This window comes from Cherax quadricarinatus, chromosome 40 (genome assembly GCF_038502225.1).
Source record: "Cherax quadricarinatus isolate ZL_2023a chromosome 40, ASM3850222v1, whole genome shotgun sequence".
NCBI lineage: Eukaryota > Metazoa > Arthropoda > Malacostraca > Decapoda > Parastacidae > Cherax > Cherax quadricarinatus.
In genome coordinates, this window is record NC_091331.1 from 1,308,567 (window position 1) to 1,332,673 (window position 24,107).

A 24,107-nucleotide genomic window follows, 5' to 3' on the forward strand; every position below is an offset into this window, starting at 1 on the left:
GTGAATGACAATAAGTGGGTCCAGGTAGTGAATAACAGTAAGTGGTTCCAGGTAGAATTTATGACAGTAAGTGGTTCCAGGTAGTGAATAACAGTAAGTGGTTCCAGGTAGAGTTTATGACAGTAAGTGGTTCCAGGAAGTGAATAACAGTAAGTGGTTCCAGGTAGTGAATAACAGTAAGTGGTTCCAGGTAGTGAATAACAGTAAGTGGTTCCAGGTAGTGAATGACAGTAAGTGGTTCCAGGTAGTGAATGACAGTAAGTGGTTCCAGGTAGTGAATAACAGTAAGTGGGTCCAGGTACTGAATAACAGTAAGTGGTTCCAGGCAGAGTGTATGACAGTAAGTGATACTAGGTAGTGAATAACAGTAAGTGGTTCCAGGTAGTGAATAACAGTAAGTGGGTCCAGGTAGTGAATAACAGTAAGTGGTTCCAGGTAGTGAATAACAGTAAGTGGTTCCAGGTAGTGAATAACAGCAAGTGGGTCCAGGTAGTGAATAACAGTAAGTGGGTCCAGGTAGTGAATAACAGTAAGTGGTTCCAGGCAGAGTGCATGACAGTAAGTGGTTCCAGGTAGTGAATAACAGTAAGTGGTTCCAGGTAGTGAATAACAGTAAGTGGTTCCAGGTAGTGAATGACAGTAAGTGGTTCCAGGTAGAGTTTATGACAGTAATTGGTTCCAGGTAGTGAATAACAGTAAGTGGTTCCAGGTAGAGTTTATGACAGTAAGTGGTTCCAGGTAGTGAATAACAGTAAGTGGGTCCAGGTAGTGAATGACAGTAAGTGGTTCCAGGTAGTGAATGACAATAAGTGGTTCCAGGTAGTGAATGACAGTAAGTGGTTCCAGGTAGAGTTTATGACAGTAAGTGGGTCCAGGTAGTGAATAACAGTAAGTGGTTCCAGGTAGTGAATGACAGTAAGTGGGTCCAGGTAGTAAATAACAGTAAGTGGTTCCAGGTAGAGTTTATGACAGTAAGTGGTTCCAGGTAGTGAATAACAGTAAGTGGTTCCAGGTAGAGTTTATGACAGTAAGTGGTTCCAGGTAGTGAATAACAGTAAGTGGGTCCAGGTAGTGAATAACAGTAAGTGGTTCCAGGTAGAGTTTATGACAGTAAGTGGTTCCAGGTAGTGAATGACAGTAAGTGGGTCCAGGTAGTGAATGACAGTAAGTGGGTCCAGGTAGTGAATAACAGTAAGTGGTTCCAGGTAGTGAATAACAGTAAGTCTGTCCAGGTAGTGAATAACAGTAAGGGGGTCCAGGTAGTGAATGACAGTAAGTGGTTCCAGGTAGTGAATGACAGTAAGTGGTTCCAGGTAGTGAATGACAGTAAGTGGTTCCAGGTAGTGAATGACAGTAAGTGGTTCCAGGTAGTGAATGACAGTAAGTGGTTCCAGGTAGTGAATGACAGTAAGTGGTTCCAGGTAGTGAATGACAGTAAGTGGTTCCAGGTAGTGAATGACAGTAAGTGGTTCCAGGTAGGGAATAACAGTAAGTGGTTCCAGGTAGAGTTTATGACAGTAATTGGTTCCAGGTGAATGACAGTAAGTGGTTCCAGGTAGTGAATGACAATAAGTGGGTCCAGGTAGTGAATAACAGTAAGTGGTTCCAGGTAGAGTTTATGACAGTAAGTGGTTCCAGGTAGTGAATAACAGTAAGTGGTTCCAGGTAGAGTTTATGACAGTAAGTGGTTCCAGGAAGCGAATAACAGTAAGTGGTTCCAGGTAGTGAATAACAGTAAGTGGTTCCAGGTAGTGAATAACAGTAAGTGGTTCCAGGTAGTGAATAACACTAAGTGGGTCCAGGCAATGAATAACAGTAAGTGGGTCCAGGTAGTGAATAACAGTAAGTGGTTCCAGGTAGTGAATGACAGTAAGTGGTTCCAGGTAGGGAATAACAGTAAGTGGTTCCAGGTAGTGAATAACAGTAAGTGGTTCCAGGTAGTGAATAACAGTAAGTGATTCCAGGTAGTGAATAACAGTAAGTGGTTCCAGGTAGTGAATAACAGTAAGTGGTTCCAGGTAGTGAATAACACTAAGTGGGTCCAGGCAATGAATAACAGTAAGTGGGTCCAGAGAGTGAATAACAGTAAGTTGTTCCAGGTAGTGTATGACAGTAAGTGGGTCCAGGTAGTGTATGACAGTAAGTAGGTCCAGGTAGTGTATGACAGTAAGTGGGTCCAGGTAGTGAATAACAGTAAGTGGTTCCAGGTAGTGAATAACAGTAAGTGGGTCCAGGTAGAGTTTATGACAGTAAGTGGTTCCAGGTAGTGAATGACAGTGATTGAGTCCAGGTAGTGTATGACAGTAAGTGGGTCCAGGTAGTGTATGACAGTAAGTGGGTCCAGGTAGTGTATGACAGTAAGTAGGTCCAGGTAGTGTATGACAGTAAGTGGGTCCAGGTAGTGTATGACAGTAAGTGGGTCCAGGTAGTGTATGACAGTAAGTGGGTCCAGGTAGTGTATGACAGTAAGTGGGTCCAGGTAGTGTATGACAGTAAGTAGGTCCAGGTAGTGTATGACAGTAAGTGGGTCCAGGTAGTGTATGACAGTAAGTGGGTCCAGGTAGTGTATGACAGTAAGTGGGTCCAGGTAGTGTATGACAGTAAGTGGGTCCAGGTAGTGTATGACATTAAGTGGGTCCAGGTAGTGTATGACAGTAAGTGGGTCCAGGTAGTGTATGACAGTAAGTGGGTCCAGGTAGAGTTTATGAGAGTAAGTGGGTCCAGGTAGTGTATGAGACTAAGTGGGTCCAGATAGTGTATGACAGTAAGTGGGTCCAGGTAGAGTTTATGACAGTAAGTGGGTCCAGGTAGTGTATAACAGTAAGTGGGTCCAGATAGTGTATGACAGTAAGTGGGTCCAGGTAGAGTTTATGACAGTAAGTAGGTCCAGCTAGTGTATGACAGTAAGTGGGTCCAGGTAGTGTAAGACAGTAAGTGGGTCCAGGTAGTGTAAGACAGTAAGTGGGTCCAGATAGTGTAAGACAGTAAGTGGGTCCAGGTAGTGTATGACAGTAAGTGGGTCCAGGTAGTGTAAGACAGTAAGTGGGTCCAGGTAGTGTATGACAGTAAGTGGGTCCAGATAGTGTATGACAGTAAGTGGGTCCAGGTAGAGTTTATGACAGTAAGTGGGTCCAGGTAGTGTATGACTGTAAGTGGGTCCAGGTAGAGTTTATGACAGTAAGTGGGTCCAGGTAGTGTAAGACAGTAAGTGGGTCCAGGTAGTGTAAGACAGTAAGTGGGTCCAGGTAGTGTAAGACAGTAAGTGGGTCCAGGTAGTGTAAGACAGTAAGTGGGTCCAGGTAGTGTAAGACAGTAAGTGGGTCCAGGTAGTGTACAGACAGTAAGTGGGTCCAGGTAGTGTAGTGTATGACAGTAAGTGGGTCCAGGTAGTGTATGACAGTAAGTGGGTCCAGGTAGTGTATGACAGTAAGTGGGTCCAGATAGTGTATGACAGTAAGTGGGTCCAGGTAGACAGTAAGTGGGTCCAGGTAGTGTATGACAGTAAGACAGTAAGTGGGTCCAGGTAGAGTATGACAGTGGGTCCAGGTAGTTTAGACAGTAAGTGGGTCCAGGTAGTGTAAGACAGTAAGTGGGTCCAGGTAGTGTATGACAGTAAGTGGGTCCAGGTAGTGTACAGTAAGTGTACAGTAAGTGGGTCCAGGTAGTGTAAGACAGTAAGTGGGTCCAGGTAGTGTATGACAGTAAGTGGGTCCAGGTAGTGTATGACAGTAAGTGGGTCCAGGTAGTGTATGACAGTAAGTGGGTCCAGGTAGTGTAAGACAGTAAGTGGGTCCAGGTAGTGTATGACAGTATGTGTGTCCAGGTAGTGTATGAAAGTAAGTGGGTCCAGGTAGTGTATGACAGTAAGTGGGTCCAGGTAGTGTATGACAGTAAGTGGGTCCAGGTAGTGTATGACAGTAAGTGGGTCCAGATAGTGTATGACAGTAAGTGGGTCCAGGTAGTGTATGACAGTAAGTGGGTCCAGATAGTGTATGACAGTAAGTGGGTCCAGGTAGTGTAAGACAGTAAGTGGGTCCAGGTAGTGTATGACAGTAAGTGGGTCCAGGTATTGTATGACAGTAAGTGGGTCCAGGTAGAGTATGACAGTGGGTCCAGGTAGTTTATGACAGTAAGTGGGTCCAGGTAGTGTAAGACAGTAAGTGGGTCCAGGTAGTGTATGACAGTAAGTGGGTCCAGGTAGTGTATGACAGTAAGTGGGTCCAGGTAGTGTATGACAGTAAGTGGGTCCAGGTAGTGTATGACAGTAAGTGGGTCCAGGTAGTGTATGACAGTAAGTGGGTCCAGGTAGAGTTTATGAGAGTAAGTGGGTCCAGGTAGTGTATGAGAGTAAGTGGGTCCAGATAGTGTATGACAGTAAGTGGGTCCAGGTAGAGTTTATGAGAGTAAGTGGGTCCAGGTAGTGTATGACAGTAAGTGGGTCCAGATAGTGTATGACAGTAAGTGGGTCCAGGTAGTGTATGACAGTAAGTGGGTCCAGATAGTGTATGACAGTAAGTGGGTCCAGGTAGTGTATGACAGTAAGTGGGTCCAGATAGTGTATGACAGTAAGTGGGTCCAGATAGTGTATGACAGTAAGTGGGTCCAGGTAGTGTATGACAGTAAGTGGGTCCAGGTAGAGTGCACGTCAGTACGAGGTTCCAGAGAGAGTATATGACAAGTGTTTGTTTGTGAAATTATTGTAAACTTATGTAAAATATATTTAATTGGATTGGGCTAAATTAATCTGCGCTTGTTATAATAAGGTTAGGTAAGTTTTCTAAGGTTCTTTCGGTACAAAATTAATTTTTACATTAACATAATGAAAAAATATATCTTTAAACGTATAAGAGAAAATTTTAGAAAGGATTTAATTTTGGATGAGCACTTGCTAATTGACCAGTTTTATCTATTCGGCACGACATATATATATATATATATATATATATATATATATATATATATATATATATATATATATATATATATATATATATATATATATATATATATTAGAGGATAGAAGAACCCCAGAAGAAGCGATAATATACAAAATACTCAGAGGAATCGACAGGTTAGCAAAATAAGACCGTTAGGGAGGCGGAAAACAAGTACACGGGAGCACACTTGGAAGTTAAGAATACAGATGAGTCATAGGGATGTCACGAAGTATTTCTTGAGCCTCCGGGTGGTGAGAAAGTGGAATAACGTAGATAAAGAAATGGTGGAGGTAGGGTCCATACACAGCTTAGAGAGTAGGTATGATAGGGGCCACGAGGCTAGGAAGGAATCTGGCAAGCGACGAATTAAGAGCGGCCAGGAGCTAAGACTCAACTACTGACACCACGTATACGTATGTGCATATAGGTAAACACCCTGCAACCACAATTAGGCGTGTACACACACACACACACACACACACACACACACACACACACACACACACACACACACCCTTTATATTACAATAATAAGGTAAAAGGACCCCAATGGAAATAAGTCACTCTGACTTTTTTGGGTTATCCCAGGTTCTCTACACATATGCTGCTATGTATGATAATTCTATGTAACTGTATTTGTGTATACCTGAATAAACTTACACACACACACACACACACAAAGACAGAATGTTCCAGAGGTGGGACACAGAAACAAGGGGTCACAATTGGAAGCTGAAGACTCAGATGAGTCAAAGGGAGCTTAGGAAGTATTTCTTCAGTCAGAGTTGTCAGGAAGTGGAACAGTCTGGCAAGTGATGTAGTGCAGGCAGGATCCATACATAGCTTTAAGAAGAGGTATAATAAAGCTCATGGAGCAGGAAGTGTGACCTTGTAGCTGTCAGCGAAGAGGCGGGGCCAGCAGCAGAGTCTCGGCCCTTGCAACCACAACTAGGCGAGTATAACTAGCTGAGTACTCACACAAAGGTTAAGGGAAATCGGTCTGACGACACTGGAGGACAGGAGGGTTAGGGGAGACATGATAACGACATACAAAATACTGAGAGGAATAGATAAGGTGGACAGAGACAGGGTGTTCCAGAGAGGGGACAAAGAAACAAGGGGTCACAACTGACGGTTGAAGACTCAGATGAGTCAAAGGTATCTTAGGAAGTATTTCTTCAGTCATAGAGTTGTCAGGAAGTGGAACAGTCTGGCAAGTGATGTAGTAGAGGCAGAAACCATACATAGTTTTAAGACGAGGTATGATAAAGCTCATGGAGCCAGGAGAGAGAGGACCTTTTAGCTGTCAGTGAAGAGGCGGGGCCAGGAGCAGAGTTTCGACCCATGGGAGCACAAATAGGTAAGTACACACACACACACACACACACACACACAGTCCTAATTTGTAAAAAAGGAGACAGACACGAAGCATTAAACTACAGGCCAGTGTCACTGACATGTACAGTACACAAGGTCATGTAGAAGATTATCAGAAGAGTGGTGGAGCACCTACAAAGGAATGAGCTTATCAACGACAGCCAGCATGGTTTCAGGAACGGGAAATCCTGTGTCACAAACCTATTGGAGTTCTATGACAGGGCGACAGCAGTAATTCAAGAGAGAGAGAAGTAGGTAGACTGCATTTTCTTGGCCTGTAATAAGGCGTTTGACACAGTTCCACACAAGAGATTAGTGCAAAAGTTGGAGGACCAGGCAGGGATAACAGGGAAGGCACTAAAATGGATCTGGGAATACCTGTCAGGAAGACAACAGCGAGTCATGGTACGTGGCGAGGTGTTAGAGTGGGCGCCTATAACGAGCGGGGTTCCACACGGGTCAGTCCTAGGACCGGTGCTGTTTCTGGTATTTGTGAACATGACCGAAGGAATAGATTCAGAAGTGTCCCTGTTTGCAGATGATGTGAAGTTGATGAGACGAATTTAATCGGACGAGGACCAGGCAGAACTACAAAGGAATCTGGACAGGCTGCAGGCCTGGTCCAGCGACTGGCTCCTGGAGTTCAATCCCACCAAGTGCAAAGTCATGAAGATTGGGAAGGGCAAAGAAGACCGCAGACGGCGTATAGTCTAGGGGCCCATCGACTACAAACTTCACTCAAGGAACAGGATCTTGGGGCGAGTATAACACCGGGCACAGCTCCTGAGGCGCACATCAACCAAATAACTTCCGCAGCATACGGGCGCCTAGCAAACCTAAGAACAGCATTCCAACATCTTAATATGGAATCGTTCAGGACCCTGTACACTGTGTACGTGAGGCCCATATTGGAGTATGCAGCACCAGTTTGGAACCCACACCTAGCCAAGCATGTAAGGAAACTAGAGAAAGTTCAAAAGTTTGCAACAAGACTAGTTCCGGAGGTAAGGGGTATGTCCTACGAGGAGAGGTTAGCTGAAGTCGACATGACACTGGAAGACAGAAGAGATAGGGGGGGATATGATAACGACATATAAAATACTGAGAGGAATCGACAAGGTGGACAGACAGGATGTTCCAGAGATGGGACACAGCAACAAGAGGTCACAGTTGGAAGCTGAAGACTCAGATGAATCACAGGGATGTCAGGAAGTATTTCTTCAGTCACAGAGTTGTCAGGAGGTGCAATAGTCTGGCAAGTGATGTAGTGGAGGCAGGATCCATATATAGCTTTAAGAAGAGGTATGATAAAGCTCATGGAGCAGGAAGTGACCTAGTAGCGACCAGTGAAGAGGCGGGGCCAGGAGCTGTGACTCGATCCCTGCAACCACAACTAGGCGAGTACAGACGAGGAGCGAGGATGCTCACAGATGAACGTACAGAGCACATCAGTAGTACAGTAAACAAAGCATGAGGAGGGTGGAGAGGCAGGGAGTGGCAGAGGGAGAGAGACGTGAGATGCACGCTATGAATGTAGCCGGAGGCGCACCAGGCACGATGAATGAAGCCACCAGCATCTGGAGGGAGGATTGGGTTACTCCATGCTCCCACTCCACCACTCCATCCCGCCCACAGTACACCCTGGATAACTGGCCACGCCACGCTGCCCATACACCCATATAAAGCTATGTGCATTATCCTGGATACACCGGTAGAATGCAAGACTGAGCAAGCGTCTGTGACTCATAACAGCAGTAAGGTGTGGCATAGCAGAGACTGACAGGTAAGTGAACATCCACCATCAACCTGAACACATCACACTGAACCACCGCTGCTTCTACACTCAGTTAAGTTTAAAACTGACTTGAACATTCACATAAAAACTTGTAATTTGTATTCAGTGTTACGACACGGGCAACAATGTTTTTTCTCTTAAAAAAAAAAAAAACTTAATACATCTCTGTATGCCATGCTATACGCCGAATTATTTTTTATGCTCATGAGAAGCGCTAGATCCGTAGGGAGTTATGGAGCACCTGGGAAACAGGAAGCATTCAGGACTGACCGAGGGTGAGGGGGAAGCTCCAACTACCTGAATCAAGAACCCCCTCACTTGCGTCAAGGCCTCCCACTTGAAAGATCATCAGGCTAAACTTTGCTGTTTATCTCTGTTTCCGCCGCGTTACCCATTATTACTATTAGTAGTAGTATTATAGGAAAGCGCTAAACCTGGAGGGATTATATGGCATTCAGCCTTAATTCAGGGAATTGGTGCACATATCCAATTCCCCAGATCAAGAGCCCCTCACCATCAAGGAATCTCCCTTTATGGGTATTATCCATTAAAATATTTAACTTTCCCTTGATTACACTATTTTCTGTTCTCTATCTCCTTTAAATACATTTAAAATCTGACCCTTACTGTCTATATATTCTCTCACATTCCGAGTTGTATTCATCTAACCTTCATTCATCATCTATTCACTGGACTCTCATTTTCATTCATTATTAATTTTAAATCATAATATATTTCACTTTCCAACCTTTTGGATATGACTCGCGAAATCGTAATGACACGATTGCAAACAAACCATACCACGGGTGGGGTTTGAACTCGCGGTCAAAGCTGGCCCAGTGGCTAACGCGACGGTCTGGAGTTTTGAGACTCTGACCGCGGGTTCAAACCCCACCCGTGGTATGGTTTCTTTTGGATATGATTTGTATATATATTTCACACATACAAATACACAGACAAAAACATAAATACACACACACACACATGTAAACAAGTGAGAGAGATAAAGATAAATTTATATGAAAAAAAAAAATGAAGGTGAAACATCACGAGGAAAATTCTCCTACCGTAGCTATATATATATATATATATATATATATATATATATATATATATATATATATATATATATATATATATATATATATATATATATATATATATATCATTTGCATACACAAGCACAGTTGTGACCACATTCAACACCAGTAAAGGATTTTATTACACTTGAGAATGATCATCTTTGATCTTCCAACACAGTCACAGTCTCCAATTACGTCCTTGTTTAATGTCACCGAATATATATATAATACATATATATATATATATATATATATATATATATATATATATATATATATATATATATACGAAAGACTTCAAAAAATGAGTCGAAAATTAAAAAGTCTGGATCTTTTGATTTACAAATGAGGATGATCCACAAGAGGTTTACACTCTAGTTATCAATGGAGAATGCTCAAGCTTTCTACTCCCTCCCACCGTCCCCTATCACTCAGCACCATGTGAGAGTTCTTGGAGATATCAAAGTGTTTCTCTCGTAAAATACTCGTCATTATAAAAAAAAGTAATTATGAACAACCATTAACACACACAATCATAGCAAGCTGTATACAGAAGACAGGTTACGTACAACTACAACATTACATTACAGGAAAGCGAAATCTGGTAAGTCGGTCTCGAATTTGGAGGTATTAAGTAGTGTCTGCAATATAAAAGATGGGTGGGAAGCTGCAGTTAGGAGGATTACTCTAACAGCAATACCAGCGCACTTCTGAGATGGCAGCTAAGGCAAGAGTTATGGTGAATGTGTTTCCTTGTTGAGGCCACCTTGTCTCGGTAGGAAATAACGCTTCCAAAACTGAAACTTCCCAGTATAGAAAATTACTCCCTTTACCAGAGAGCCAAAGATCCTTTTCGCCTGTTAGGGAAGATAATTACCATAGCTACAGTCCTCAGGGTGTCATACTTCTAGTTACCAGCTCTAGTCATAGTTTTCTAGGTGTTAAAAGTGATGCTAATTGTTTTCGTTAATGTCGTGGGTTCCAAAATACACGTGTCAAAGCCACAATATAGCCAATAACAACCAGGTAAGAAGTAGCTACGAAGGAAAAGACGCGCAGTATCTAATATCAACCATATTATATTGTTGAGTGCAACCAGCAGCACCAGCCTGGTTGATGAGGCAAGCACCAGACGAGACTGGCCCAAGGCCGGGCTATGAGCGCAGGAAAACTCGAAACCCGCCAAGGGAATATCAAAGGACATACAATAGGTAGCACCTAAAAACAAGGTAAGAACAAAATAATAATCAATGATATATAAAAAATGAAAATGTAACACTGAAACTGTGACAGGAATAATCTCAATCATACATATATTTATTAATTCAGTTTACAAATGTAAACAAGATGCAGATGAAGGAAGTAAGGAAGAGGGGGGGAGAGGGAAGGAAGGGGTTGAGAGAGAGGGAAGGAAGGGGAGGGAGAGAGGGAAGCAAGCAAGGGAAAGGGAGGGAGAGAATACATAAATTTCTTAATTCGCATACAAATCAACATAAAACCAAGCTACTGTACATCAAAGAGCGAGACCCAATGTTCACTTGCAAATAAATGATCCTTTAAGTACACACCAGTATTGTTTTCCAGGTGATTCACAACAATGAACCAAGAGTAACTACGGGGGCACTCATACCTTCACCACAGTCCACTCAATGAAAACCAGAAATCAAGTCTGCTTGTATGTATGTATGTGTTTAGAAAGGTGGCAGGCGGCAGCCTACGCCATCCCCACCCGCACCGCCACACTGCCACCACATCTGATATTCCCACTACAATTAGGACCCCCATCCACGTCAAATCTGCCAGTCAATCTGTAGCTATTGCATCTATCATCAGGCCTTTGTTAGATGGCTCACTCCGCTTTGTTGCACAGATCAGTACTGCTTGCACAGTTATCATGGTTTTACTGCAGTCTGAATGAGTTTTGAATGAATAACCAGTGGATTCTGAAACACAGATCACCTTCCATTACCACCAATGTTGCAATTATGCAGAATATTCAGATATTCAACATTTCATAGTAATAAATATTATCAAGACTGTAGGGAGACACAGCAGCAGATAAGACATTTTCTGTATCATTTTCATTAAATAATTATCAACAGAAAAAAAGGTAACAACAGTAGTGAATTTTATTTCAAAAGTGAATGAGATGGTTTTAACACATTGGTCGCTTCTCGCCGAGGTAGTGTGACCCGAAAAAGAAGAAACACTTTCACCATCACTCCATCACACTCTTGCCAGAGGTCTGCCGATACTACAGTTCAAAAACTGCAATATTGTATCAAGGATACAATAACAGAGAAACAGAAGCATGGATTATGAGTTCTCACACTCCAACCTTGATTATACACAGTATATATATATTTGTATATATATATATATATATATATATATATATATATATATATATATATGTCGTGCCGAATAGGCGGAACTTGCGATCTTGGCTTAAATAGCAACGCTCATTTTGCCATATAGGACAAGCGAACATTTGTGTATGCAATAATTTTGCCAAAATCATTCTGAACCTAACGAAAAATATATATTTCACTGTGTTTGTTTAGTATTAAATTATTGTAAACAAATCTAAAATATATTTAGTTGGGTTAGGCTAAAATAAATTGTTCTTGTTATAATAAGGTTAGGTAAGTTTTCTAAGATTCTTTTGGTGCAAAATTATAAATTTTTACATCAACATTAATGAAAAAAATGTATCTTTAAACGTATAAGAGAAAATTTCAGAAAGGACTTAATTTTAAATGAGTTCTTGCTAACTGACCAGTTTTACATATTCGGCACGACATATATATATATATATATATATATATATATATATATATATATATATATATATATTTTTTTTTTTTTTTTTATTATCACACCGGCCGATTCCCACCAAGGCAGGGTGGCCCGAAAAAGAAAAACTTTCACCATCATTCACTCCATCACTGTCTTGCCAGAAGGGTGCTTTACACTACAGTTTTTAAACTGCAACATTAACACCCCTCCTTCAGAGTGCAGGCACTGTACTTCCCATCTCCAGGACTCAAGTCCGGCCTGCCGGTTTCCCTGAATCCCTTCATAAATGTTACTTTGCTCACACTCCAACAGCACGTCAAGTATTAAAAACCATTTGTCTCCATTCACTCCTATCAAACACGCTCACGCATGCCTGCTGGAAGTCCAAGCCCCTCGCACACAAAACCTCCTTTACCCCCTCCCTCCAACCCTTCCTAGGCCGACCCCTACCCCGCCTTCCTTCCACTACAGACTGATACACTCTTGAAGTCATTCTGTTTCGCTCCATTCTCTCTACATGTCCGAACCACCTCAACAACCCTTCCTCAGCCCTCTGGACAACAGTTTTGGTAATCCCGCACCTCCTCCTAACTTCCAAACTACGAATTCTCTGCATTATATTCACACCACACATTGCCCTCAGACATGACATCTCCACTGCCTCCAGCCTTCTCCTCGCTGCAACATTCATCACCCACGCTTCACACCCATATAAGAGCGTTGGTAAAACTATACTCTCATACATTCCCCTCTTTGCCTCCAAGGACAAAGTTCTTTGTCTCCACAGACTCCTAAGTGCACCACTCACTCTTTTTCCCTCATCAATTCTATGATTCACCTCATCTTTCATAGACCCATCCGCTGACACGTCCACTCCCAAATATCTGAATACGTTCACCTCCTCCATACTCTCTCCCTCCAATCTGATATTCAATCTTTCATCACCTAATCTTTTTGTTATCCTCATAACCTTACTCTTTCCTGTATTCACCTTTAATTTTCTTCTTTTGCACACCCTACCAAATTCATCCACCAATCTCTGCAACTTCTCTTCAGAATCTCCCAAGAGCACAGTGTCATCAGCAAAGAGCAGCTGTGACAACTCCCACTTTGTGTGTGATTCTTTATCTTTTAACTCCACGCCTCTTGCCAAGACCCTCGCATTTACTTCTCTTACAACCCCATCTATAAATATATTAAACAACCACGGTGACATCACACATCCTTGTCTAAGGCCTACTTTTACTGGGAAAAAATTTCCCTCTTTCCTACATACTCTAACTTGAGCCTCACTATCCTCGTAAAAACTCTTCACTGCTTTCAGTAACCTACCTCCTACACCATACACTTGCAACATCTGCCACATTGCCCCCCTATCCACCCTGTCATACGCCTTTTCCAAATCCATAAATGCCACAAAGACCTCTTTAGCCTTATCTAAATACTGTTCACTTATATGTTTCACTGTAAACACCTGGTCCACACACCCCCTACCTTTCCTAAAGCCTCCTTGTTCATCTGCTATCCTATTCTCTGTCTTACTCTTAATTCTTTCAATTATAACTCTACCATACACTTTACCAGGTACACTCAACAGACTTATCCCCCTATAATTTTTGCACTCTCTTTTATCCCCTTTGCCTTTATACAAAGGAACTATGCATGCTCTCTGCCAATCCCTAGGTACCTTACCCTCTTCCATACATTTATTAAATAATTGCACCAACCACTCCAAAACTATATCCCCACCTGCTTTTAACATTTCTATCTTTATCCCATCAATCCCGGCTGCCTTACCCCCTTTCATTTTACCTACTGCCTCACGAACTTCCCCCACACTCACAACTGGCTCTTCCTCACTCCTACAAGATGTTATTCCTCCTTGCCCTATACACGAAATCACAGCTTCCCTATCTTCATCAACATTTAACAATTCCTCAAAATATTCCTTCCATCTTCCCAATACCTCTAACTCTCCATTTAATAACTCTCCTCTCCTATTTTTAACTGACAAATCCATTTGTTCTCTAGGCTTTCTTAACTTGTTAATCTCACTCCAAAACTTTTTCTTATTTTCAACAAAATTTGTTGATAACATCTCACCCACTCTCTCATTTGCTCTCTTTTTACATTGCTTCACCACTCTCTTAACTTCTCTCTTTTTCTCCATATACTCTTCCCTCCTTGCATCACTTCTACTTTGTAAAAACTTCTCATATGCTAACTTTTTCTCCCTTACTACTCTCTTTACATCATCATTCCACCAATCGCTCCTCTTCCCTCCTGCACCCACTTTCCTGTAACCACAAACTTCTGCTGAACACTCTAACACTACATTTTTAAACCTACCCCATACCTCTTCGACCCCATTGCCTATGCTCTCATTAGCCCATCTATCCTCCAATAGCTGTTTATATCTTACCCTAACTGCCTCCTCTTTTAGTTTATAAACCTTCACCTCTCTCTTCCCTGATGCTTCTATTCTCCTTGTATCCCATCTACCTTTTACTCTCAGTGTAGCTACAACTAGAAAGTGATCTGATATATCTGTGGCCCCTCTATAAACATGTACATCCTGAAGTCTACTCAACAGTCTTTTATCTACCAATACATAATCCAACAAACTACTGTCATTTCGCCCTACATCATATCGTGTATACTTATTTATCCTCTTTTTCTTAAAATATGTATTACCTATAACTAAACCCCTTTCTATACAAAGTTCAATCAAAGGGCTCCCATTATCATTTACACCTGGCACCCCAAACTTACCTACCACACCCTCTCTAAAAGTTTCTCCTACTTTAGCATTCAAGTCCCCTACCACAATTACTCTCTCACTTGGTTCAAAGGCTCCTATACATTCACTTAACATCTCCCAAAATCTCTCTCTCTCCTCTGCATTCCTCTCTTCTCCAGGTGCATACACGCTTATTATGACCCACTTCTCGCATCCAACCTTTACTTTAATCCACATAATTCTTGAATTTACACATTCATATTCTCTTTTCTCCTTCCATAACTGATCATTTAACATTACTGCTACCCCTTCCTTTGCTCTAACTCTCTCAGATACTCCAGATTTAATCCCATTTATTTCCCCCCACTGAAACTCTCCTACCCCCTTCAGCTTTGTTTCGCTTAGGGCCAGGACATCCAACTTCTTTTCATTCATAACATCAGCAATCATCTGTTTCTTGTCATCCGCACTACATCCACGCACATTTAAGCAACCCAGTTTTATAAAGTTTTTCTTCTTCTCTTTTTTAGTAATTGTATACAGGAGAAGGGGTTACTAGCCCATTGCTCCCGGCATTTTAGTCGCCTCATACGACACGCATGGCTTACGGAGGAAAGATTCTTTTCCACTTCCCCATGGACAATAGAAGAAATAAAAAAGAACAAGAGCTATTTAGAAAAAGGAGAAAAACCTAGATGTATGTATATATATATATGCATGTGCGTGTCTGTGAAGTGTGACCAAAGTGTAAGTAGGAGTAGCAAGATATCCCTGTTATCTTAGCGTGTTTATGAGACAGAAAAAGAAACCAGCAATCCTACCATCATGCAAAACAGTTACAGGTTTTTGTTTCACAGTCATCTGGCAGGACGGTATTATCTATATTATCTATATTATATATATATATATATATATATATATAATATATAATATATAATATATATATATATATATATATAAATATATATATATATATATACATATATATATATATATATATATATATATATATATATATATATATATATATATACATATATATATATATACACATATACATATATATATATATATATATATATATATAATATATATACATATATATATATATATATATATTACACACACACACATATATATATATATATATATATATATATATATATATATATATATATATATATATATATATATATATATATATATAGTACACAGGCATTTAATGTTATTAGTTACTGTTCGTGATTAAGAAAGTTTGAAGGTCTGCTCCTTGCAGATGAGACTCGCTGAAATTGTACCTTCTTTGTATTGACCGAGATTGGTTGGAAGACGGACATTTCCTGAGGTGAACAAAGCATCTGGGTGACCTCCTGGGGTGGCCCTGGTGGGACGAGTCTTTAACCCATGTCCCCTGCTACCCTAGTCTCCCCTCTCCACTACTCACTTAACTTGCCTTAAATGCCCAACACATACCTGAGTGTTCCTTTGCTAGCAAACAAAAAACAAGTATTTAATAGTTTTAATGCTTCTGTGCTAATTAGTACATTTCTCTTTCAAAATTAAAGCAATTATGTATCCCAATCTTAAATATTATTATTATTATTATCACGTTAAGCGCCAAACGTGTAAGGGTGATACAGCGCTGCATCTTCTGGGACAAATGTTTCGGAATATGGTTTAGGTTATTATAATGCCACCAAAATGTTATGCCCATATAACAAAGGCATACACTACACGCGTCGTTGTTTCTGAGTCGACTACAGTAGTGACTCCAGAGCAAAGAATGGAGTAACTCATAAATGTTGCCCCCCTACCCAACCCCCATCCTTAGTAATTTTTGATTTAGTGGATAACGTGGCTTCGGAACAACATTCAAATATTCAGACATACACCAGCTGTAACAGTGGACACACACACAAACAAACAAAGCTTTAAGAAGAGATACGATAAAGCTCATGGAGCAGGGAGAGAGTGAACTTAGTAGCGACCATTGAAGAGGCGGGGCCAGGAGTTGTGATCTGACCCCTGTAACCACAAACTAGTGAGTTCATACACAGGTTAAACAAACATTTCCACACATTCAGAATAGATGCGTAGCTAGTGGAGTTAAACACTCATCAGTTACAATTCCAAAATAATGAGGCAAATGGAGACTGAAGTGAAAGACGGACGGCAAAAAGAACTGGAAAGACTTCAAGTAGGACCAGGAAAATGGTTTCAGCAATTTAGCTTGAGCACAATCAAAGTTTTTCACCAGTGAGATCGGGAAAGAAAACTCAAGAAAAAGGGGAAGTATTAATACCCAAGACCCCAGAGGTATCCCGTTAAGTGCTCAGAGAAAATGGAGAAAAACACCATACACAGCTTAAAGCCTGGGTACTTACAAGTCCTGGAGGCCAGAAATTAGTCAAGATTATCAATAGCACTACAGAGGCCAGGAGCTATGAATCAACCCTTGTAAATACAACTAGGTGAGCAACCAGGAAAAAAAAAGTCAAGTAAAGATCATTCCACCACAAAATTCACCAGCTATGCAAACAAATTTAAGCGAAGTCTAGAGAGTACGCCAAGTTGAAGCGTACACAGGGGGAAAGGCGAGGCGTCCACAACAACACCCTCGGGACAATGCACCCACATACACAACAAGTGAGATCTTCTAAACTCGCTCTATTGATTTCACTTTTCACACACCCCTCAAAGGAGCCCATTGAAACCCTCCTCTAAATTAGCTCTCGTTTTCTACTCCTTCACAACACCTCCGTGAAAAAGAACCCAAGAAAGGCGTTCAAATATCTTCTCCCTAATTATAAAAATATTTCCCCAATTGAAGCGTCTAAATACTGACCCCTTTCTCACCCTCAGGATTCAATATACCTTTTGTTGGAGCTACCCCTCTTAAAATGTCTGCTTTAAGTAAGAATTAGTCTTACCAACATTTTAATAAATAAGATATTCATCTGGTTGTATTCACATCTAGTTTATGGTCTTCACCAGCGTATTTAGTAAACATTTTGCCGAGTTGTGTGGTGTACAGAGTTATTTCAAATAAAATAAATTATAATAAAATTATAACAAACCTGACTTAGATAAACCTTTTACTAAACAATAAACTAATAATAATACACAATGCATCATCAGTAACTTTCACCCATAATAATAATAATAATAATAAATAATAATAATAATAAAATTTCTTATGGGTCTCGTCTTAACTTTACACGATATATCTATCCTTCTAAACCTCAATAAAACATTTTATTGACACTAAATACACAAATCTGTCTCACCTCAGTTCACCAACGTAAGGAAATTCTTTTATATGCTCCATCTATACAAGCTATGGCAAGGCCATACATCATTACCTAATACGGTCTTTTTAAATATTATTGGCTGTTAAACTGAAGTTTATTCAGCGCATAAAAAAACTCTTAAGAAGAATGAGCCATCACTTCAGATTCAAAGGGAAGAGTTAGTCGGCACTAATGAGTATATTGGGAGAAACACAGGGACACCACTTTGACATCTTCACTCACCCCTTCATTTCACAGCTATGAAAGACCCACTTTCTCCAATTAAATCATTACTGGTGAATTTAAAGATGTAGAGTTGTGAAAGATGGCACACCAAAGTAATCTCAATGGCACCTTGCAGTTATGTCCATAATGCTCTGGCAGAATTATCATCTGGCACACGAATTTTGACGGGTCAAACGCGAATGAACTACGCGCCTTAAATAAGATCCCTACAGAAAAAAAAAGATTTGCTTAATTACGTGGAATTCTCTATCATACATATATTAGAGGCTTTTTTTTTTAAAAGCGAAGAGCTTGCTCAAGGAGAGCTGGTGTAGTATTCAGCTTCAAATATCAATGATCAACGCCCTCTATGTATACTTGGCTTTAATATAAACATCCACTTAACAGAGTTAAAAGTGCAACTCACCTGTTCATAATTCACATAAACATGAAATATTACAGCTCAAAATAAATATACTTTTTAAACTGATATGAAACATTTTAACTGATGGTGATAAAATAAAATCAGAGAATGTTTTTAATTCTTAACTGTAAATTTAAATAACATGGTGTACTGTATACAAGAAATTATCTACCTGACTGAAAAAATAAATTTCTGGCAATATATCTTCCCTTACTTCTATTGTTCATGACCACAAAACCGACCACCAAGAGAAAAGGAGCCGTATCTTTAGAAAAATGCGCCGAGTCCAGGCCAAAGAGCCCTCCCGTGTGATTCAAAGAAGAAAAAGAGAGGGAACAACCACAGGAGGGAGCGATAAACTACATGAGTAAGCTTCCACCTCCTTTTATTATTCACACTACATCAAATGAACCGCTTTCATTGATGTCGAGTCAGATGGAGAAAATGGGAAGAAAATGGGTATGAAATTGAGAAATGTCAATTTTTTTTTAACAAAAAAATACGGCAAATATCTATCATGAAGTGATTAATATACAAATGTGCCCTGGGAGGCATTATTAACTCCATTATTAAAATAAATGTACTGTACAATTTAAAATAAATACACAAAAATAAACTCAAAATAGAGTATAAAACTATAAAAACTTCAAAAGCAGTTATCAACATCACAATTACAAACCAAGAATTTTTTGCAAACCTAACGTAAACCCAGAAATCTATGAATATAAAAGTGATACTTTAGAATCCTTTCTAGATGGTATTAGAATCCTCAAAGAGAGAATATAGATCTCTCCCTAAACCCTCCGAAATGTCAGTTGCAGTCCAAAACACTACTGAACAAGCCACAGCTGCCCTGAAAGGAGTCAAAATAGTTTATCCGAATGCTTGGATCTAATGTTATTGGTGAGGTTGGTAAAAAAAAAACTGACTGGCTTCAAGCGAATGGAAACTAGATCAGGGACACTGATGGCCATGATACTTTCTATCTCCTCACCAGATGCGTCTCTCTCTTTCTCCCTAGGCTCGATCATTTTTTACAATGCTCCTTCCTAAATACCATGCTAGAAAGTCCTTAAACTTTCCCTGGAGAGTGGAAGCAAGGTACACATCCAGTCAGATTAGGCAGACTGGGCACATACACAGCTTCTCAGATTGCCTTGCCAGTCTTATCCCTCCCAATGAATCCATATAGCTGGTCACTTCCCATGCAGCCCATTCCTAGACCAGGCCTCCTGGATGCTGGCCTGATGGATCACGCTATTAGTGCCACGCCGCCCGCAGTCCAACGTATGAACCACAACAAGGTTTGATCAGGAACTATTTTAAGGAATCTGTCGAGTTTCCTCTTGAAGACAGCTAGGCGGAATACACCTGCCTCAGCACACTAGCGTTCTTCACTCTACCTGTTGCTGCTCTTCAAACATTGCGTAGCTCCTGATGATGCATGGAAAAGTGAGAAAAACCTTGGGCTAAAGATTTCCATTCCCCGGTGGCTTGTCGAGTACTTTGATATAGTGTGCAGGTTCGAATCCTGCTGTGGACTGAGAGATCATTTTTGTTAAAAGTTCGCGTATTTGCGAACGTTTCAATTCGTCGGACGTCTCCCACCGAGGCTGGTGGCCCAAAAAAGAAACACTTTCATCATCATTCACACATAATCACTGTCTATGCAGAGGTGCCCAGTTATGACAGTTTAGATATCACTCCAAACAGCCAATATCCCAAACCCCTCCTTTAAAGTGCAGGCATTGCACTTCCCACCTCCAGGACTCAAGTCCGGCTAACCGGTTTCCTTGAATCCCTTCACAAAATATTACCTTGCTCATACTCCAACAGCTTGTTAAATCCCCAAAATTCTTCGTCTCCATTCACTCCTATCTAACACGCTCACACATGCCTCCTGGAAGTATATGTGTGTGCTTATATATATATATATATATATACATATATATATATATATATATATATATATATATATATATATATATATATATATACACACACAAACACACACGAATTTGTTCATCAGGTATTTATTTACGTGTCCCTTCTTTTGCATGTACGACACATCGGCTTCTACGTTCAAAATCAAAGGAACATTCTTGATATTCAGGACTGAATAGAATCTCTATTTTTGTGACCCAACCAAATTTTTAGTAATCCTTTGACAGAGAACTATGGGCTCAGAAGAATGCAGAGAATAAAGGCTTATGTTATGGCATTATGCACCTTGGCATCTCCAGCCAGGCTAGTCTCAGAGATGAAGAACAAACAGAATGGTAGTAGTATAGGTGAACAATTTTTGCAGAGGTTCACATAATGGCACACTGGTAATGCTGCATTATCCAAAGCAATTAGACTGCACCTCCAGTGTTCAAGTTTAACAGCTCTGATAACTAACTGGATGGCTATGCATGCCCACTAATAAGTGAATATGGAAACTAGTATTGTTATTATATTCACAGGGAAGCGCTAACCCCCCCCCCTCCGGGGTCATACAGCACCTGGGGAATGGGAGGTCATCAGGACTGATCTAAGGAAGGGATCATCAGCTCCAATTCATTGCATTAAGAACAACGTACTTGTCTTAAAGAACCTTCTATATATGGACGGATGAAAAGTATAAAAAATAGAAAAAAAAAAATCCAATAGGGTGATGTAAGGAAATGTATATATATATATATATATATATATATATATATATATATATATATATATATATATATATATATACAATTATTTATATATATGTATATATATATACACTTATTTATATATATATATACACTTATCTATATATATATATATATACACGTGTGTGTGTGTATATATATATATATATATATACACGTGTGTATATATATATATATATATATATATATATATATATATATATATATATATATATATATATATATATATATATATATATATATATGACTAATAATAAAAGTTATCAAATATATTAGACAAAAATTCTGCTCTGTATACGTGAAAAATAAACGTCACAATATCATGGCTGCAACCATTCCCGACTAACGCAGAGATTAGTGAGGAAACGTTATACTAAGTTTCGCTCCATCTTGAGCATAATAACGCACTAAGCTAGACCAAAACTTCGTATAAACTGTCCTCTCCAAATTGAGGGGTCACCTGTGTACTGTAAAGTTGTTTCTGATGGCCACCATCTTGGATGGCCTAGAATGGAGAGTAAAATACACAGCTTGAGAAGGTAGTGTCACTTCATTCAACTTGTACGGTAGATATCTGATCTACTCAGAGGCACCAGCTCCACCAATCAGTTTCCCACAACGAAGATGTACGTGTATATGTTGACTTACAACAACGATCTGCGTACGAAGAAAAGCTCTTGTTTACCATCTGTCAAACAGACAGGGTACAATGGTGGTCAGAATTTTCCAGCTCGGTGATCTGTATCAAAATACTGACCACAGGCTTGCCTATGGTCAGAATATATTTTGTCTCATAATACAGCATCTCTCTCTTTTAGCCACTTTTCGTTGTTCAAAAATATTTAGATCGTGTATTAGGTTAAACCATCAGTAATTATAATATTAACTAATTAACAACTAGCAAATTCATTACAGAAAATGGTGCTTACATAGCTGTCTACGATTTATAATCAGCCTGCAAGAATAAAAAAAATTACTAATATTTACAAATTATCCAGCATTTAACATACAATAATATAAACATTTTAAAGCAACTTAATGTTTTTATAAGAACATTTAACCATCTTATCTTCCATTCCCTAGAGGAATATAAAGTGAGATCGAGATGTGTCTAAATTACCAATAAACACTAATAGCAGGACAATACATCAGAGACTAAGCCATCTACGGATTGTTTGTCACTGCGTAATAATGATCGTCATAAACATACATTACAAGTACGAAATATACATTACAAATAAAAAACTATTAAAATGATAGCACAAGTATGATTTTTTAACACACCTGCCCTCTCCCATTGAGGTAGAGCGACTTTGAAAGGTTCGAGTGCCCAGTCAGGGCACATGAAATTGTTGACATTTCCTCTAGCCAATTGAGAAACTCTTCCTCATCCTTAAGTAACCAATCAGAGTCCTAACTCCTTCCCCAAGGGGAGAAAGAGATATGGGAAGCAATGCAGTTCTTGACTTGGGAGAGGGTGCTTCTCTCCTAAGTAGGAATGATTACTGGACTCACTTTTTTAAGCCTAAAAAAAATACTAGTTACGGCAAAAGTCATAGAAGTAAAAATGTCTTAGAAAAAGGACCGATCTGTAACATACTAGAAGTACATCCCAATCCTTTTCTGACCTCCAGTTTTTGGGCATTTTAAGAGTAATAAACTGCAGGTGCTAGACATCTTCAGTAAGTTTCGGAATAAAAGTTGCCTAACTGTTGCCTATGTATCTTACCTTCATCAAATTTCACGGTCAACTTATCTTTGGATTGCCATTATTGTACTTGCTGTTCAGAACATGAAGCAACTGCTTCACTCTGTGTTATAGCCAATATAGAAAACAAGTCTAAGACAAATGTTTTAACTGCTCTAAGTGTTTCTCTAATTAATGGAGCGCCATGGGTAGACAAGGTGTTAGGTTATATTCTCGTGGTTATAAATAAAAGGAGCTCCCATGAAGACAGTTCTTATATAAGTCTGTACAACAAGTGAACAGCATTATATTATACTCAGTTAAAAAAAGTGTACACTATTATGTACATAGATGATAGATTATAATTACTAACACTTACCATTATTATTCTTACCATTACTATATAAAAAAGAGCTAAACCCACATGGATCCTGCAAGACTACAGCTACCAACAGCACATGCACTATATCAAGAGTCCTATATATTCCTTCTGATGAAAGACATAGAACATCATACTCAACAAAATTTAACAGGTACTGTACCTCTTTCAGCTTGTTGCCACGCCAGCGTTGAGCACAAGAGAGCTAGAGATTTTCCAGAGCCAGTAGGGGATTCCAACAGGCAGTTCTGACATCGCTGGAGTCCTTTTATAATCTGAGGAACAAAGAATTCCAGATCACAGGTAAAGTCACAAGTAAAATATTGCTTTAACCAAAGTAAATTAGTTTCACATACAATCGTGTCACACGTGGAGAGTAATGTTAAGTTTATTATGCATTAAGAACTGCCTAAGACAAATGAACTGGTATAGGAGCCGAAATTCGCTCGATTTTGTGAGTGAAGCAGTGAAGCTTCATATGTATATATGAAGCTTGACTCGCAAGCTTGAGAGGAATGCCTGGAGTATACCTGGAAAGGGTTTCGGGAGTCAACGCCCCCGCGGCCCGGTCTGTGACCAGGTCTCGTGTATGTATACAATGTATTAAAACACCAGTTTTATAGGAAGAAAATAGCATTTCCACCTACAAAAGCTGTCACTAGTCGTAATAGGTGTTGCA

The 24,107-nt window shown here is 39.8% G+C and overlaps 1 protein-coding gene across 4 annotated transcripts in view; it reads right to left on the bottom strand.

Annotated features, from left to right (window-relative positions):
* Nucleotides 1-24,107, bottom strand: part of LOC128687148 (Fanconi anemia group J protein homolog) — an 820,717-nt gene that overhangs the window by 579,101 nt on the left and 217,509 nt on the right. For all 4 annotated transcript variants that reach the window (XM_070092594.1, XM_070092590.1, XM_070092591.1 and 1 more), the window contains exon 3: nucleotides 23,592-23,703. In XM_070092594.1, coding sequence (XP_069948695.1) covers nucleotides 23,592-23,703 — 112 coding nt within the window. The remainder of the gene's footprint in view (nucleotides 1-23,591; nucleotides 23,704-24,107) is intronic.